The 17,042-nt window shown below is 41.4% G+C and overlaps 1 protein-coding gene across 2 annotated transcripts in view; it reads left to right on the top strand.

Annotated features, from left to right (window-relative positions):
- plod2 (procollagen-lysine, 2-oxoglutarate 5-dioxygenase 2) overlaps positions 1–17,042 on the top strand; it is a 54,826-nt gene that overhangs the window by 20,418 nt on the left and 17,366 nt on the right. For both annotated transcript variants that reach the window (XM_015955104.3, XM_015955102.3), the window contains exons 4-7: positions 1,159–1,322; positions 10,125–10,237; positions 11,984–12,047; positions 12,280–12,377. In XM_015955104.3, coding sequence (XP_015810590.3) covers positions 1,159–1,322; positions 10,125–10,237; positions 11,984–12,047; positions 12,280–12,377 — 439 coding nt within the window. The remainder of the gene's footprint in view (positions 1–1,158; positions 1,323–10,124; positions 10,238–11,983; positions 12,048–12,279; positions 12,378–17,042) is intronic.

Below are 17,042 nucleotides of genomic sequence, written 5' to 3'. Positions count from 1 at the left end.
TGAGAAACATATTTTCCCCTTGTTTTGACCAAAATATGATCAGTCACTCCGAGTTTCACATTCAGGCGTTCAATTGCACTTCCCGTTGAAACTTAACATTCATGGACTCACCCATGGACGTAATTTTTTTTTGGGGGGGGGGGACATGTCCCCCCCACCTTTTCCAAAGTCAAGTTTTGACCCCTGCACTTTGTACCATCCAAAAACTATTACGCTATCTTAAATTGACACTGGTTGAGCTCTAGGACCAAGCAGAAAACAACCGTTTGTGTTGAAGCCTGTTTCCCATTAGAGCATACTGTAGAGATACCCCCCTTGGTCTTTAAGATCAACAGTTTAGCACAGCAGCTGGTTAAAGTTTAACAATGCAGACAGTAGCATGAGCAGAACTAAGAAAATGTAGGGAAAAAACTAAAATCCGGTCCATTTCCTGACTGGAGTTCTCCTGAATTTATTTCCGAGTGATTGGGCCATTGATTGAAAGGCTTTCTAGTGCTGCAGATTTATTTTACAGAGAAATAAGGCTGATTTATGAGAAAACATGTCACAGGGGATTTGTGTCTCGGCATGTGTCTGCCAGATGTGGACAGACCGTACAGACGTCCTCACCTACATTAGTTCCCCCTTTTCTCAAGGCTTAACTTTTACTTTTGCTGCCAAATTGCATAAAGTAGTTTTACAGTGCAATCAATCTTTGATGTTTTCTTTTTGGACTTAAAACCGTAGCTGTTGCACAAATATGCATTTATTGACTGCTAAACTGGTGTTACAGTAACAATTCGGCCTTTAAAGTGAATTTTATTCTCATTTCAAAGCAGTCTTAAGTCTAAAGATACAAACATATCTGCTCTTTGAATAACAGAATAGTTTTATACAAGCAGCTGAAGAGTGTGTAATTTACTTTTTCCTTCTGTCAATACATCAGCGTGCAGTTTGAGCTGTAGGTTTTCATTAAAATTCACATTTCCAAAGCTTTTTCCTGCAGAAAGCTTGTCTTTACAAATCATGAGGAATGTTTCTGTTTACACTTAGATTCATATCTCTCAGACAAGTTATGCATCAGACACACAATAAGACACAGTGAAGAGAAGGACTGCACCTAAAGGATAAATAAAAGATAACAATCTGTTATATTTTATCTTCGCTCCTCCCTTCTAGCTACGATCTTATCTTTGCTGGGGGACCAGAGGAGATTCTCAGGAAGTTCCTGCAAGCCAATCACAAGGTGGTGTTTGCTGCAGACGGGCTGATATGGCCAGATAAACGACTAACTGACAAGTATCCCTCAGTCCGCAGTGGCAAACGCTTTCTCAATTCTGGAGGTAGGTTACAAAAAAGTGGGAATATCTTTACGTTTGTTCCTGTTTTAAACATTTGTTGAAAGTCTGGTCTGTGCCTTTGTGCTGTCAGTACTGTGGAAAATGAAACCATGGCAATCTGTAAACATGAAAGTAGAAGTTAAAACTAAAAAGGTCACTCTTTGCAGAATTTTTAGGTCTGGTAGAAGTCACATTTTCCTACATCAATCAACATTAGAGCTGAGGAAAATAATCAAATAATCGATGCATCGGGATGCGGACATAAACGATTCTGCATCGTAGAAGAGTGCGCCATAATCGATTATAGTGGAATGTAGTTTTGTTTTTTTAACGGCGACACCAGCGCTGTATCCAAATCTGTCAGAGTGAGCGTCCTCCACATTTACCTCCGCCTTAATGTGGTACTGCAGGGCTGAGCGCTAGAGTTGTCACCCGAGACCAAACCGGAACCGAATCAGCCCGACCGGTTCTGTTGGATTTGGGCCGGGAATTATGCTAATTGAGCGGGTTGTCGTGCGGCGCGCTCCGCTCGCTCGATCAGCGACCGAGAGAGAGAGAGAGAGACACTGTCTGCTCAGAGAGACGATCGGAGGACGCTCCTCCAAACTGATGCTCCAAACACGCATTATTATTTTCATAATTTAATTATTATTTCTCCTGGAAGCGCTCAGTCAGACTGCTTGTTGTAATGTAGGGAGATCCGGTCTTGGGGAGGGGGCGGGGTCAGTGACGGCGGCTGCAGCGTTATCGTCTGTCTCTTTTATTTAGGGACACGGAGAAGTTAAAAGGAGAGAGAAATAGAAGTTCTTGTTCCACTTTATTCTTTTGTTTCATGATGATAAACTGATGTTAAATTCAGCTTAACGAGAAACTGGGAGGAAGCTTTGGTGCATTTTAAGTTACAGGAGATCTTGTCTCCTATCTGCTCCTCCAGAGACAGCATGGACATGAGGCTTAAAGGGTGAGGGTCACACAGGACAGGTTAGTGGAAAGGTTTGTAGTTAGCTGGTTAGTGAAGCTGATCCATCAGCTGGGTAATTTAATCCTAATCCAGCCCACAGCCTTCTGCTGGTGTTATTATCAGGAAGAATAAAACACACATCTTAAATATTATTGGAAGTGTAGAATTTGTTTTGTGTTTTATTATTTTCTGCATCAAACAGAACTTGATTCATTCTCCAACATTTCAGAAACGAACCACTGGGTTCAAATAAAATAACAAACTAAGTCAAACATTTCATTTGGTGTTATTTCTGACATCCTTGAACTGTGGCATAAATATCGGCTGCTCAGAGACATTAAACACTCGTATATGAACCCATTATGTATTTATTATTACATTATGTGTCCTGTAGGTTTTCTGTATTTTTTTTAGATTTTGTGAGTTTTGGCAAAGCGTGTTTTTCTCAGCCTGAGGCGTGGTGTTGAACCAGGAAACAGATGTTTTACTTTGTTAAATCTTCTTAAATGTTTAAAATGTTTTGTCCTAACCTGTTGTGGGTGGAGAGATTTTGAGGGATGGCAGGTTGTGTCAATTACGTTTTAGATAAAAAAAATAAAAAGCAATTATCTGACATCTTCTATTTATCGATGAAAACAAATCAATATGAAATAATCGTGATGCATCGTGATGCATCGGGATATCGAATCGAATTGAATCGTTGACCCAATAATCGTAATCGAATCGAATCGGGAGACAAGTGAAGATTCACACCTCTAATCAACATGGTCACACACTGGATTATATTTCGGGCTCCCCATGAGTATGTCAGCTGAGGGCTTTTGGGGGAGCCCATCACCCATTTGCAGGAGCTAGGCTCCCCCTAGCTCCCCTTTAATTTGAACCCTGATCTCTTCCATTGATCACATTCAGGACGATAAGGTCTTTCACATAAGAGATGGACGAACTTGAAGCACTTAGGAGAATATTGGTAATGTATGTGTTACACTGGCACATGGCTGCAAGATTGTATCTAAGATTCAAATGTCCGACTCCAGTGTTTGCATCCAGAGTTGCATTTTCTAGATGTCTGTTGAGAATCTCCTTTGCAGTCATCTGTTGAGGCAGCAGAATCAGAGCCAGTGCCTGTAAAAGGTTGAACAAGCTGATAAAGAACATAATGGACAACCCAGATCATCATCTTAGGGAGGTAATCCAACAACAGTGTCTTCAGTCAGAGACCTTCTCATATCCAGTGTAATCCAAACTGCTACAGAACATTCTTACTGGCCACAGATAGAGCAAGAAACGAGGAATATTTACACAAACCTAAAGAATATCCAAGATCAAGATCGTTTTTTAGAGTTTGACTTTGACATAATGTAGGTCTACGAAGAATAGGATTTAATCAGACACCACTGTCTTAGACAAAATAAAGAAGTCCGTGTTCTGCTGTAGAGTTTGTGTGAACTTGGCCCAATGCAGATTGTACATTGGCTAAAGATATTCCGCAGAATATAAAAATGAAAAGGAGGTTGGCCCCTCCCCCCAATTTTGAGAATGACATTGAAAAATTGAGGGAAACATGAAAGGTCAAGATTAGCATCAGACTGTAAAGGAAAACGTTTTAGGGTCAGTCAGAGAAAAAGTGAAACTCATGTTAAGTGCTAGATGTGCTAAATAACAAACAGGCCTTTAATAGCACATGTATTGGAGTAGATTATGAGTTTTTGGGGGAACATTTTATCTACTACACCATCCCTGTAATTGAACTGTAACTTTCCCCATTTAACACTCGTGTGTCAGATGTCCGAAGGAATGTTAGCATTGTTTGGTTAAACTGGTGTTAGACCCGTTTAACGCACCAGCCCATTTGAGTGCACACAGTTTAAACATTCCATTATCAGCTGCTGAACTCTGAAGACTTGCAGGCGTTGTTGGAATTCAGTGGGTGAAGCAGCTGTGGACCCTCAGTGTTTTTAATGCAAATCGTTCCAGAGCATCTATGACAAACAGCAACAGGCTTGTGTTGGTTTTAAAATCTAAAACCCAGGACTTTTATTACTATCTCAAGGTGTAAAAATGGAAGTATATTTTCCCTTTTAAACCTGCTCGGTGAGGAATTTCCTCTCCTCTCCACTCCGAGCAGGATGTGGGAGAAGACCATTCATGTGGATATTAACTGCATATTTAGCTGTCTGTTTTTAGAAAAGCACCCTCCCTGTGGTTGCTCTGACAGATATTTACATTACATGCAGAGATGTTTCCAGGTCTTATGCAAATGTAACAACACGTACATATTGCTACAGAAAAAGAAGGATGGGCAGATATTTTTCACGAGGAGTACTAGTGTTCTTGCCTAATCCTAAAGGCTGCTGATTCCTGCTAGTTCTCTAGGACACCGAATGACTGCTTTTCATTGTGGTCATCAGTCTGGACTGACCTCCCATAGTGGAGCCTGACTGTCTCAGACTGATCAGAGACTGTTTTTGGCATTCATTGTCATTGACTTGACATGTAGATTTGTCTTGGGCCCCCGAATGTGCCACGGTTTGCATGAAATTGCAGGTTTTGTTTGTGTTCCTACGGCTACCGCCCAAGTGACCAGTGAGGAAAGTTTTATAGCATTTGGACAAACACACCCACCGTGTCACAGAGAGTACAGTGTCCTGGGAATAGGGGATTTTATGTGCAGTAACGAGCAAAAAAGGTCACTCACTTACAAAACTAACAAAGATTGAAACTGATTAAAATCATTTAAGGCTCTGCACTAAGATTGTTAAGTTTTGCATCTTACAGACAGGATAACCGACGGCCCGGCTGTTCGTGATGGAGGAACAAATAAACACTGCAGTCTGGTTCAGCTCAGTAGAGGCACACGTGACACCAGCGTCACATACAGTGCTTCATTTTATTGACACGTGATTGGGTACCATGACACATACACAGGTGTAAGCACACATAATCAGGACTGATTTGTAACACCCCCACTTGCTCTTATACCATTAACCTACACACGTCCACTAAACACATTTTCAGTTCTGTTGTTCAGTTTCCCCCCCAAACAAATGCTTCTTATGTCTGCCCATTTTACATTTGGTCACAGGTTTTGTCAAAACATCTGCAACCATATCAGTGGTTGGACAATACACGGTGGTGATCCTCCTGTCCTTCAACACAGATCTAATAAAATGATATTTGACGTTGATGTGTTTGCTTCTCTGACGACCTATTGGATCTTTAGACAGAGCGATCGCACCTTGATTGTCACCAAATATTGTTACTGGTACATAACACTCGTCATCTAAATCTTGTAGCAGTTGCAAAAAATATAAACTCTCCTGTGTGGTAGCATTCAGAGACATATTCTGCCTCACATGTTGATAATGCAACAGTTCGTTGTTTCTTGGTTTTCCAGGAAACAACAGAGCCAATCTTGTTCAAGCTAACACAGTAACCTGTTGTGCTGTGTCTGTCCATCACATCCACAGCCCAATCAGCGTCACAATAGGCTATCAGCTGTAGCTTGCCTTTACTCTTGGTGTAACATAAACCTTGATGCGTGGTACCTTTTAGGTATCTCAACACATGTTTAGCTGCTATCCAGTGTTGTTCTTTTGGTTCGGCTAAATACCGTGACAGTTTACTGACAACCCAACATAGGTCCGGCCTTGTACATGTCATCACATATACCAGCCTGCCAACCACTTCTCTGTATTTTCTTACATCTATAAGTGCACCTTCTTCATCAAAGTACATGTTGTGTTCACATGGAGTTGATCTTGCCTTATCATCGGGCATGCCAAACTTCTCCAGTATTTTCACAATGCACCTGGTCGGTTTCGTGTTTATTTCACCTATTTCTTGTGTGAACTCAATGCCTAGAAATGTTTGAAGTTTTCCCATATTTTTCATCTTAAACCGTTCATTTAACATTTCTTTTACCTCATTGAGCATTTTTGTATCTTTCACTGCAATGATCAGATCGTCAACCCAAATTACCAAATAAACCCGTCCTAGATTTGTTTGTTTAGTATATAAACAGTGATCTGCTTAAGCCATTGTCACAAAGATGATCGTGCAGCACTGAGTTCCAGTTCCTTCCTGACTGTTTTAATCCATATAATGATTTATTCAGTTTACACACAAGTTTTTCACTTTTGTCTGATTTTAACTCAAAACCTTCAGGCTGGTCTTTAAAGATTTCACAATCAATGGGGGCGTGCAGGTAAGCACTTTTGACATCCATTTGGTGAACCTCCAAGCCATTTAGAACTGCTAGCTGCATTAAAGTGTGAACAGATGTCATGTCTGCAGTTGGAGGAAATGTTTCTTCGTAATTTACCCCAGCTACCTGACTGTAACCTTTCATAACATATCTAGCCTTAAATGTCTCAGTCCCATCAGCATTTTCTTTGATAGCATCAACTCATCTTCCTCCTACAGTGGATTTACCCTCTGGCAAAGTGGTTAGTGTGAAGGTATCATTCTCGTTTAGTGATCTGACTTCTTCCTCCATGGCCTCAGCCCACCTTTTTGACATTGTCGAAGTAATGGCTTCTTTAAACATCAGTGGAACATCTGTAGCAATAATCAACATTAACCAGTTCCTCACTGTCTATTCGGGACACTTTATTTCCCTTTTAGGATAACGCCTGGTTTCCTGGCTATCCATCTGAGTGCTGGTTTCTAAACCTGAGGCTTCAATCTCTGTATCTGCTTCTTGTTTCATCTCAGGACTTTGTTCAACCATTGTACGTGTTAAAATGGGGGACACAACTCTCTTCCCATATTCATCAACCTCTCCACAAACAGTATGTGTCTGAGATGAACGGTCAGTCACAGTTTTAGTAATGAACCTCACTAGTCTATGTTTAAGTAGTACTTTACCAGTATCAGGGTAATACACCAGATATGATGGGCAATTTTTGTCATATCCAACAAATATCCCTTTCTTGCTCCTAGAATCTAGCTTTTTCTTGTTGTGCTTGTAAGCATGACAGGCAGATCCAAAGACTTTCATTTTTGACAGGTCAAGTCTTCTTCCGGTCAACAAGCAGTAAGGAGTTTGCCCTGTTCGTCGATTCAGACATCTATTCCGAATAACTTCTGCAGTCCTTACAGCATATGTCCACAGCTCTTTTGGTAGGTCACTTTCTAATAACAGACACCTCGCCATCTCAGATAAAGTCCTCCAGCTCCTCTCAGCTGTCCCATTTTGATGGGGTGAGTATGGTGCTGACGTTTCATGTCTTATAGCTTTTCTGTTTAAAGGTGACTGGAATTCTGTGGAAGGGAATTCTGTACCACTATCAGATCTAAGACGTTTAATGTTCCCATAACAGGCAGTATCAGCAATAAACATCTCCCTAGCTTTTTCAGTATCATTTTTGGCTTTCAGAAATTATACCTGCACCTTGCACCTGAATAGTCATCTGTAAACGCTAATCCGTATTTAAACCCATCTTTGGCCTCTGGGTCTATGGGGCCAGCTAAATCCAAATGCACAATCTCAAGTGCTTCTTTGGCTCTTACATCAGGCTCCCTGTTCCTTGTCTGAGCAAAATTCCATTGTATGCAGACTTCACAGATATTATCTGTTTTATTGCTTTTCCCTTTTATTGTCATTCCTCAGGTTACACTCTCTAATTTCAGTAAATCATCATAATTACAGTGCCCGAGTATTTTATGCCATGTCTGGATTTCATAACATCCATAACTTTCATCGTTATTATTCTCATCAACAGTGTTCAGATAATAGAGTCTCCCGTATTCTTTGATTTCAAACCTGGTACCATCCTTGAGAATCAGCTGGCTGTTTCCCTCCTTGAAGTGGACCTCAGCGCCGTTGGTGGTCGCAGCCTTGACAGAGAAGATGCCCTGTAGAAATGTTGGGATGTAGAGCACCCTCTGCCGCGTCGATGACACAAGGCGGCCCTCGCTGTCCCGTAGGTTGACCTCAGCTTCACCTCTCCTGAGTGCGATGCCACTTGTTCTCTTTCCATCAGCGAGCTCCATGGAGTGCTTCTCAGGCCGGAAGGTGTCATCCAAACTTTTGAACTTCTTTAAGTCGGTGATGATGTGGGATGTGGCCCCTGTATCTACCATCAGACCCCTCTCCTTAAAACCACGTTCAAGGCACTCGCTTATTTTGAAAACAAATGAACGTCTTTCTTCGTCAGCTACATGTTTCACATCATCTCTTTGTTTCCTTCTGCAGTTCGATTCTTAGTGAGTGCCATTCTGGCAGTAAGTGCACCACAATTTCTGCTGTTCTTCCTGCAGTCTACATTCACGTGCTTTGTGTCCCTTCTGACCTCAGTTATAACATCTTAGTCTCTCGAAGTATTTACTTTCTGGTGGCCTCAAAGATAGATCACCCATTTGCATTACAGTGTCGTCAGCGGGGCTGGTATTGAACCTCTCAGTGCTCTCGCTTAATGTTTCCCCTGCATTTTTCAGTGCAGTTATAGCAGTTTCTGCATGGATGATATAGTCTGTAACACTCTCGTAGTTAGCTTTCTGTAGTAGCGTTAGCTCAGTGTACAAGCTTATAACACGAGGTTTCCCTTTACCGGCGTAATGGTCCCTCAGGATTTGAAGCGCTTTTCTCCCGTTATCTGGGGCATTTCTCATTACAAGGGAAAGACTTTTGTCGTCCAAAAATTGAATCAATTCAGCGTAAGCTTCCTCATTTTTCCAAGCGTCGTCGTCAGCTTCCTCAGCGTCTGGTTCCAGTTCATGGATTATCATTTCCTTGAGTCCCCGTAGCCGTAGGTGGCCCAAAAACTTAGTTTCCCATAACTCATAGTTCTTTTCATCTCCGTCGAAATATAATCTTTGCCAGCGGTTTCCGTATTCAGTCCCGGGCCCATAACCTGTTAAGTTTTGCATCTTACAGACAGGATAACCGACGGCCCGGCTGTTTGTGATGCAGGAACAAATAAACACTGCGGTCTGGTTCAGCTCAGTAGAGGCATGCTGACACGAGCGTCACACACAGTGCTTCCTTTTATTGACACATGATTGGGTACCAAGACACATACACAGGTGTAAGAGCACACATAATCAGGACTGATTTGTAACAAAGATATTCTACAGCCTGCCCAAGCATGCATACCATTGCCAACAAGTTCATATTAGGAGTTGATTTATATTTGTTAGCAATTTTGCAGATGAGATTTTTTGAGAAAGCTACCTTGAGTAAAGCAAATTTACTTTGTCTCTCTCTCTTTCCCCAAAACACTCAAGAGGACAAGGGAAAGCAGTCACAGAAATTTCCCAGGATCTCCTAAGATGGACCGTCAACCAACAATATAATCTGCATAAAACATTCGATTGCCTTTGAACATTTTCCCATTCCTGCCATTTAGATTATGTCACGTCTATCCATCGACTTGTTTACTGTGTCTGAGGCTTTTCTCAAATGATGGGATGTAAAACGAAGCACTCTAGCAACACAGCTAAACCCTGCAATCTGTTACTGTGGTCAGCGTCTGAGCAGTAGCGGCACAGGGAAAAAAGCAGAGAGGCTTGAGGGAAACTGAATGGATGATTGCCATGAGAATGTACATTTGGAGTGTGTGAAATAGTTGCGCACGCGGTTCCAGTTGCTCATCTCGAAGTATGATGGAAGCTTTTTGCTACCTGTCCAGGTATTACATCTAAACACTGTAGGGAAGCAATGTTGCTACTCATTGATTGTCAGCTTTGTATTTTTTGCAAGTTTTCATACCTTTGTGGGTAAAATTAGAATCCAAGAAGCCTAGAGAGATATTATATTTAATGAGAGCATAGCAACCTGTGTGGGACCCTGTATACATTTCTCATGTTATTATGTGTCTCACATTGTTTATTGCTTGCAGGTATAATTGGCTACGCCCCATACATTAACAGAATCGTTTCACAGTGGAACCTCCATGACAATGATGATGACCAGCTTTTCTACACCAAGATTTACTTGGACCCATCACAGCGAGTAAGTTTTCATGTGTCAATCTGGTTTTTGCCGCCTCTTTAGGACCTCTCTCGTTACAATCACCAAACTAGCTGTGACCAGTCATCTGTATTGGGACCAAAGCTTGGTCCTAGTTCAGAGGCAATTTTTAGTTCTAATTATTCTGACAACTCAACGTGTTTTACACTACAGGTCATATTCACCTATTTAGCGCACATATAGGGCTCAGTGTCTTGCTCAAGACCACTTTAGCATGTGGTAGGGAAGCCAAGATTGAACCACCAACCCTCCATTAAGCATGCTCTTCTCACACTGTACATGCATCTGGTAGTTTGTCCTAAATTTGAAGAGGTAGCAGCTGGCTATTTATCCTTCTCTGACATTATTGAGTGACAAACCCAGTGTTTCCCCTAGAATTTTTTCCAGCCATGGTGCTAGTTGACAGGGTGGTGGGGAAGGTAAAGCCAATGTAAGGGGACATTGAAAACCTCTTACTGCGGTGGTTGTGAGATTGTTGCATTTGGTCCACGCCGTGCTATTGGCGAAGGTTTTCAGACAAATGCAAGAGATTCTCTTCATCGGTTTTTTTTTCATATATTTTTTTAATCTCCACAAGATATTTATAGCTATGTTTGAACATTGTTAAGAGTCATGAAAAAATGTCTTAAGCTAGCTTGTTTAACTAATTTAAAAAATGTTTACTTTAATAGAAAATAATTTTCTAAACCAATACACCTTATTCATTTTGAAATAAATATTTTTCCCTTTAGAAACATTAACAAATTCCTACAGGAGGGTCAACATTTTGTTCCTGCTGCTGATATCTAAGGTTGTTTCTCAATGTCAAGGCGTCTGGCCTTGCAAGGCGATGTCTTGCGAGGCCAGGCGCCTTGCTTACGAGGACACTGTCCTTCCTTGGTCAAAGAAAATGATTAAATGGAACAGAATACATCACATGACCACGGCTTCCACGGTGGTCACGTAACATCACGTGACACGGGCGATAACGTTATATTTTATACATATGTTTCAATAAAAATATATAACGAGTCTTTTACTTTTAAATTGTGTATATATTGGTTAAATGAAATATGTAAGCAAGTTACTACCTGCTAGCCACGGAAGCTTCAACTACTAAGCAAACTAACCAACCATAGATAACTTCTTTGGATCTAAAAAACATGTTAGATTAGTTGACTTACATTTAAACTTGAAATTTGCTCCCGTTTGCCCCCAAGGCTAAGCTACAAGACACCTCCCATGTATCCTTGCTCAGCTAGCTAAACGGTTAACAAACGGAGAACACACGCCTCGGTATAACATGAACATTGGAACACTCCTTGGCTGTTCCTGATGATGTATCTCCTAGGCAACTGGGGAGGTGACCAAGACATCAAGGCAAGGTTCCTTGGCATTGAGAAACACCCTAAGACTATAGTAGCCAAAGCATTCTATTTAAACTGATATGAAATGTTGAAGATTCCAGCCATTTTGAGATTATGCCAACCTTTTTGGGTCTTGGCTGCAATCGGCCATGGCTGTGCTGTTCATCACCTCAGTTTCTATGAGTGGATCCCGTTACTAAAGCTATCCTTTTATAAGTAAGACAGTAATTATTTATATGAACCAAAACAGTCTTCAAAACTGAATGATTGAGTGGAGGTGGGGGAAATTCACAGTGCTAAAAAGAAGGAAAATACAGATTTTTTTGTGTGTGTTCATAGATTATTTGGATCACTAAGCAAAATTTGTGCTGACATCTTACAGGAAACTCTCAATATGAGTTTGGACCACAAGTGCCAGATTTTCCAGAACCTGAACGGAGCTGTTGGTGAGAAATCAAAGAAACATAAATCTTTAATTTCATTTCCAGCTAATCTTCACATTTGAAGCTAATTATGTGTGTGAGAAAAATGACACCTTCCAATAAGCTGCCAAAGCTGTTCTGACTTTAAATAAAAATTGTAACAGGACAGAACATGCAGTTTTGGCTTTTGGAAAACCAATACTTTTCAGGTTTTATAACCTGGCCTTGAATACCTTTGGCTCTCTTTTTTTGGCAGATGAGGTGCTGCTTAAGTTTGGAACAGACCGCGTAAGAGTTCGAAACACGATGTACGACTCTTTGCCAGTTGTTGTCCATGGTAACGGAAACACCAAAGTGAGTAATAAATAGGTGTTGTTTGCATATGGTAAAGCTTGGCTACTGTTAAAATCAGTTGCATTATGTTTCGTTGCTGAAATGGGTTGATTTTAGAACTAATTTCACTTTGAACAATCAGACTCAGGGCAAAATATCAGAGTCCAATAGGTCAATTACCTCAACCATGCTCATTATACATTCAGGTCAAAGGTGTAATGCTCCTGATTGTGTTTTCTTTTAGCTTTTTGAAATTTTACTTTTACAACTCAAAACATTCACTCATTTACCAGGAAGCCACAGCTATCATTCTTTTGAAAATTTAGTCTGTTCTTTTCAATCCTTTAACTCTCCAAAAGCGTTGTTCCATTATGAGCCACATGTGCAGTGACCCAAAACCACCAAACTGATGAGTCACTCTACCCAGAGGCTTAAACAGCTGGATGAGAGTCGTTAAGGCGTAGAGTCTATGACTTAGAACTAATTTCTACTATTTGAGTGACCTAGCTGGATGTCTGGCCATGTGTTTAATGGAATTTTCCATTTTATCATTCAAAGTTCAGTCTGGCAACACAATCATGGTGTTGATGAGCTCAATAAGAGATTAGCAAACAGTAAGAAATGAGATATTCCCGTAAATGTCTAGAACTAAGTGAAAAAAGTTGATACACAATTGCAACATTTCAGTTTGTAAATGTGGCACAAGGCTGAAGTCTCAAATCAAACATACAAAAAGATGATTATTCACTTTGCTGATAGTTCTAGGCAATAATCTCAAGAGATTACAATGTGTGCATGTGTTCATTGAAGTTCATTATTTTTATTATGGGCTTAAGGGCAATGTGTTTAAACACATTATTAATGTTACAGAAACGGTTAACTTGGATTTATTACACCTAACTTCAAACAAGATGTTGGTAGCTTCATCTGAAAAAGATTTAGCAAACATACTTACCTTGTTGAGTAACAGTTGGCTACTTGGCCTTTATCCCTATATTCAAATCAGCTAAGATGAACCATCATTCCAAGATTAATCCAAAGATCTATGTCTTTGCATGAGTATGACTTTAAAAACTCAATCCATTAATCTAGAGAATGGCTGCAGAATATCTTAATGGAATTACAAATAACTGCAGAAACAAAAAGTTTGTAAAAACTGGGTCACTTACTTAGCACCCCTGAAAGGAATGTTTTGTACGTCATTGCATACCTAAAGCTCCTAGACGTGTCTAGTCTCACCCAAAACCAAAAACACACAATAAAGATCACTCCTGTTTTTGGTCCAACAAAATCAGCATTAACATTTTAACAAACAGTTAATTAAGGTTGTAAATTCCTTACAAATAGTGCATGTGCTTGATATCATTAAATATGTTGTCTAGTTTCTGTATCTAATTAAATTAAATCCAAATTCAAATTGATTGAAATGTCTTACAAGTTCATCATGAACACTAATTCAGTATGATTCCAGCTTATAATTTGCATAAATTCTCACAACTTTGCATTTCCAGTTAGATATTAAAGGTGTGGTTCACTGGAAACCCATTTCTTAATGATTGTTTCTGATTGGAATCTGTCATTCTGAGTTTTTCATGCAGGCTGAACATGAAACAGTCTCCTACATCTATCTCCTGCATTAGCTTCTGACTATGAAACACTAGGATTTGAACAGCCTGACAGATCTACATCACACTGTCTCAGAACCCAAAAGGGTTCAAATGAGGGCAACAGGACTTCTTTGGTTTGTTAAAGATGTTTCGCTTCTCATCCGAGGAGCTTTGTTAACTCTAACTGGAATATGGGAGAGTCAAGCTTATAAAGCCTGACACACATGAGAGCAAACTGCTGAGCAAACGGTCTCGAATGACCGTTTGCTCAGCAGTTACCTCTCTGTGTGTGCCTGATTTTCACTGTTTTCCACCTCACGAGATGCTGAGGTGAATATCTGACCGGTTTGATATTTTCCGCCTCACGGGGGGTAAAAACTCTGTGTGTGCACTGCGTGACCTGCAAGCTAAGCTGAAATATTCTAGTGGCCAAACAAAGCACGTTCTTCACTCACATGACTCCAAAGCCCTTTTCAGATAGACATTCTGGAACATTTGTGGACAATTCAATTCGGTTTTTAACCGGAACTGTGTTTTCAGACACACCACTTTTGTACCGGAACTTGTTCTTTCGGCTGCGTTCACACAGCAGGAAAAAGTTCCAGATGTCTGACGGCGGCGGGGGGGTGGGGGGAGAATCGGACTCATGTTAAGAAGAAGAAGAAGAAGAAAATATCATTTCCATAGCGCCTCTCAAGATAAAAATCACGAGGCGCTTAAGCATAATTCTGCGCACACGAAGACGCATAAGAGACCTGGATGATGAAGCTCAATGGTTAAAGGAATCACTGAAGCGGTGTGAAGCACTTCATGGCGCATCTAGACGGTACCGTAGGAGGCGAGCTGCCGTGGTTCGCCGCATGCTACAGCAGCGGGCTATCTAGGTGTGCACAGCGTCCCCCGGTCCCCTCCTCCTCCCCCTCCCCCTTGTCCGGAACTCTACCTCACCAGTCTGAAGCAGCCACCATGTCCGTAACAAGTCCGGACCTGTTACTAGGGGCTTCGTCCGGATAAATTCCGGAACACGTTATCCGGATGTTTGTATTCAGACACAAAGGTCTTACGGACAGATTCCGGAACATTTCCGTTTTTCATGGCCTGTCTGAAGGGGGCTCAAGATGTATTCAGATGCAGCCCCCTGCCCTGTCTGCATGTCAGAAAAATAAACAAAACAATACCTTGCGGATCGATGGGCCCACTGTTTCCACTACCCTCTCGAATGATTCAAGATCCAGGTGGCGGTACTGTCGGAAGGATTCTGGGTTTTCAAGTTGCATCTCTTGGAGTAGATTGGCATGAACTCCTTGCCTGGCCCTTCTTTCCAGCCACCGTACCCATACTTTCTTAACCTTGAAATGACAGTGGCGGCGACGCCTCATCAACCAAAAAAGTAGAGGTATTTTCTCCGTTTCCAGCTCTGTCTTGTTTATTTTCTGACATGCAGACACGGGGCTGCCATCTTGGGGTCATGTGAGCATTATTGCTGATTCTGTGGCAGTGATGAAGTCCACTGTGGGGATGTGTTGTGGAGAACTGGTAAAAAAAAAAAAGACAAAACTGACTTCAGACCAGATCTGTACCCTCCTGGACCTCTGCCTTTCTACACATGGTTCAAAATTCTCACGATAGAAGTAGAAAACTTTACCAAGCACATTAATGCCGTGGATAAGAACATCAAGTTCACCAGGGTAGATGCACACAACAACCAACTGCACTTCTTAGACTGTGCTGTGCAAATTGAAGAAGATGGATGTCTCAGCATTGAAGTCTACAGAAAACTGACTCACACAGACCAGTATTTGCATTTTGACTCACATCCCCCACTGGAGCACTAAATGTCAGTAATCAGGACTTTACACCATCGAGCCGAGAACATTCCCACAAAGACTGAAGGAAAACAAAAGAAAGATAAACACATCAAGAAAACTCTCCAAAACTGCAGATGCCCTAACTGGACCTTTGTGAAATCTACAAAGAAGTCTGGAAAAGCATCCATAGCAGCAACCAGCAAACAAAAGGCAACAGGCGCAAAGGCACCGTCATCCCATATGTGGCAGGAGTCTCAGAGAAACATAGAAGAATCTTCTCCAAACACAACATCCCGGTAAACTTTAAAGCCAACAACACCTTCAGACTGAAAATGGTCCATCCAAAAGACAAAACACCCAAACAGAAGCTTAGTGGCGTCGTTTATGCAGTCCAGTGTGGTGACGACTGTCCAGATCTTTACATTGGGGAAACTAAACAATTACACAAGTGCATGGCACAACACAGGAGAGCCACCTCTTCAGATCAAGACTCTGCAGTCCACCTACACCTGAAGGACAAGGACACACCTTTGAAGATGACAAAGTACACATTCTGGACAGAGAAGATAAATGGTTTGAGAGAGGAGTAAAATAAGCTATCAATGTCAAACATGAAAACTCCACTTTAAATAGGGGAGGGGGAGGCGGCGGGGGGGGGGGGGGGGGGCTTAGATTTCACCTTTTCAGTACCTACAATGCAGCTTTGAATCTCATTCCTAAGCAGTTTCAGTCTAGGCCACACCTTCCTGCATCTAATCAACACGACTCCCTCTCAATAGAGGCTAACGACTCATCAGGGGCTAGAGAGGAGGGGTACTCAGAGTAGTTTCTGCTCGTTAAATAACAATAAACAGCTACAGCTTATAAGCTTGACTCCCATATTCCAGTTAGAATTTACAAAACTCCTCAGATGAGAAGCGAAAAGTCTTCAAGAAACCAAAGAAGTCCAGTTGCCTTCATTTGAACCCTTTTGGAGCATGACCTGGATGACTGAGAACCTTCACCAGCATACTGTCTCTGAATGTTCATGGACTCACCCGTCTTGACTCGGCATGGGGAAGGCTGTTGTTGGTTTAGAGTCCAGGAATCAGCAGAGAACATCCCAACTAGTAAAAGCTAACCATTAGTATTAGCAACTCCACCACACGACAGAAGCTCCTCCATGCTTGTGCTATTGGTGGAGGTAAAACATCCAAGTTGCAAGTCAGTGGTAGAGTCATGTTGCTGTTATCCAGTGTGTAAATACCAGGAAACAAGACTCCAAAATCTGC

The sequence above is a fragment of the Nothobranchius furzeri genome, chromosome 7 (genome assembly GCF_043380555.1).
Source record: "Nothobranchius furzeri strain GRZ-AD chromosome 7, NfurGRZ-RIMD1, whole genome shotgun sequence".
Lineage (NCBI taxonomy): Eukaryota > Metazoa > Chordata > Actinopteri > Cyprinodontiformes > Nothobranchiidae > Nothobranchius > Nothobranchius furzeri.
This window is presented reverse-complemented; position numbering and strand designations above follow the sequence as displayed.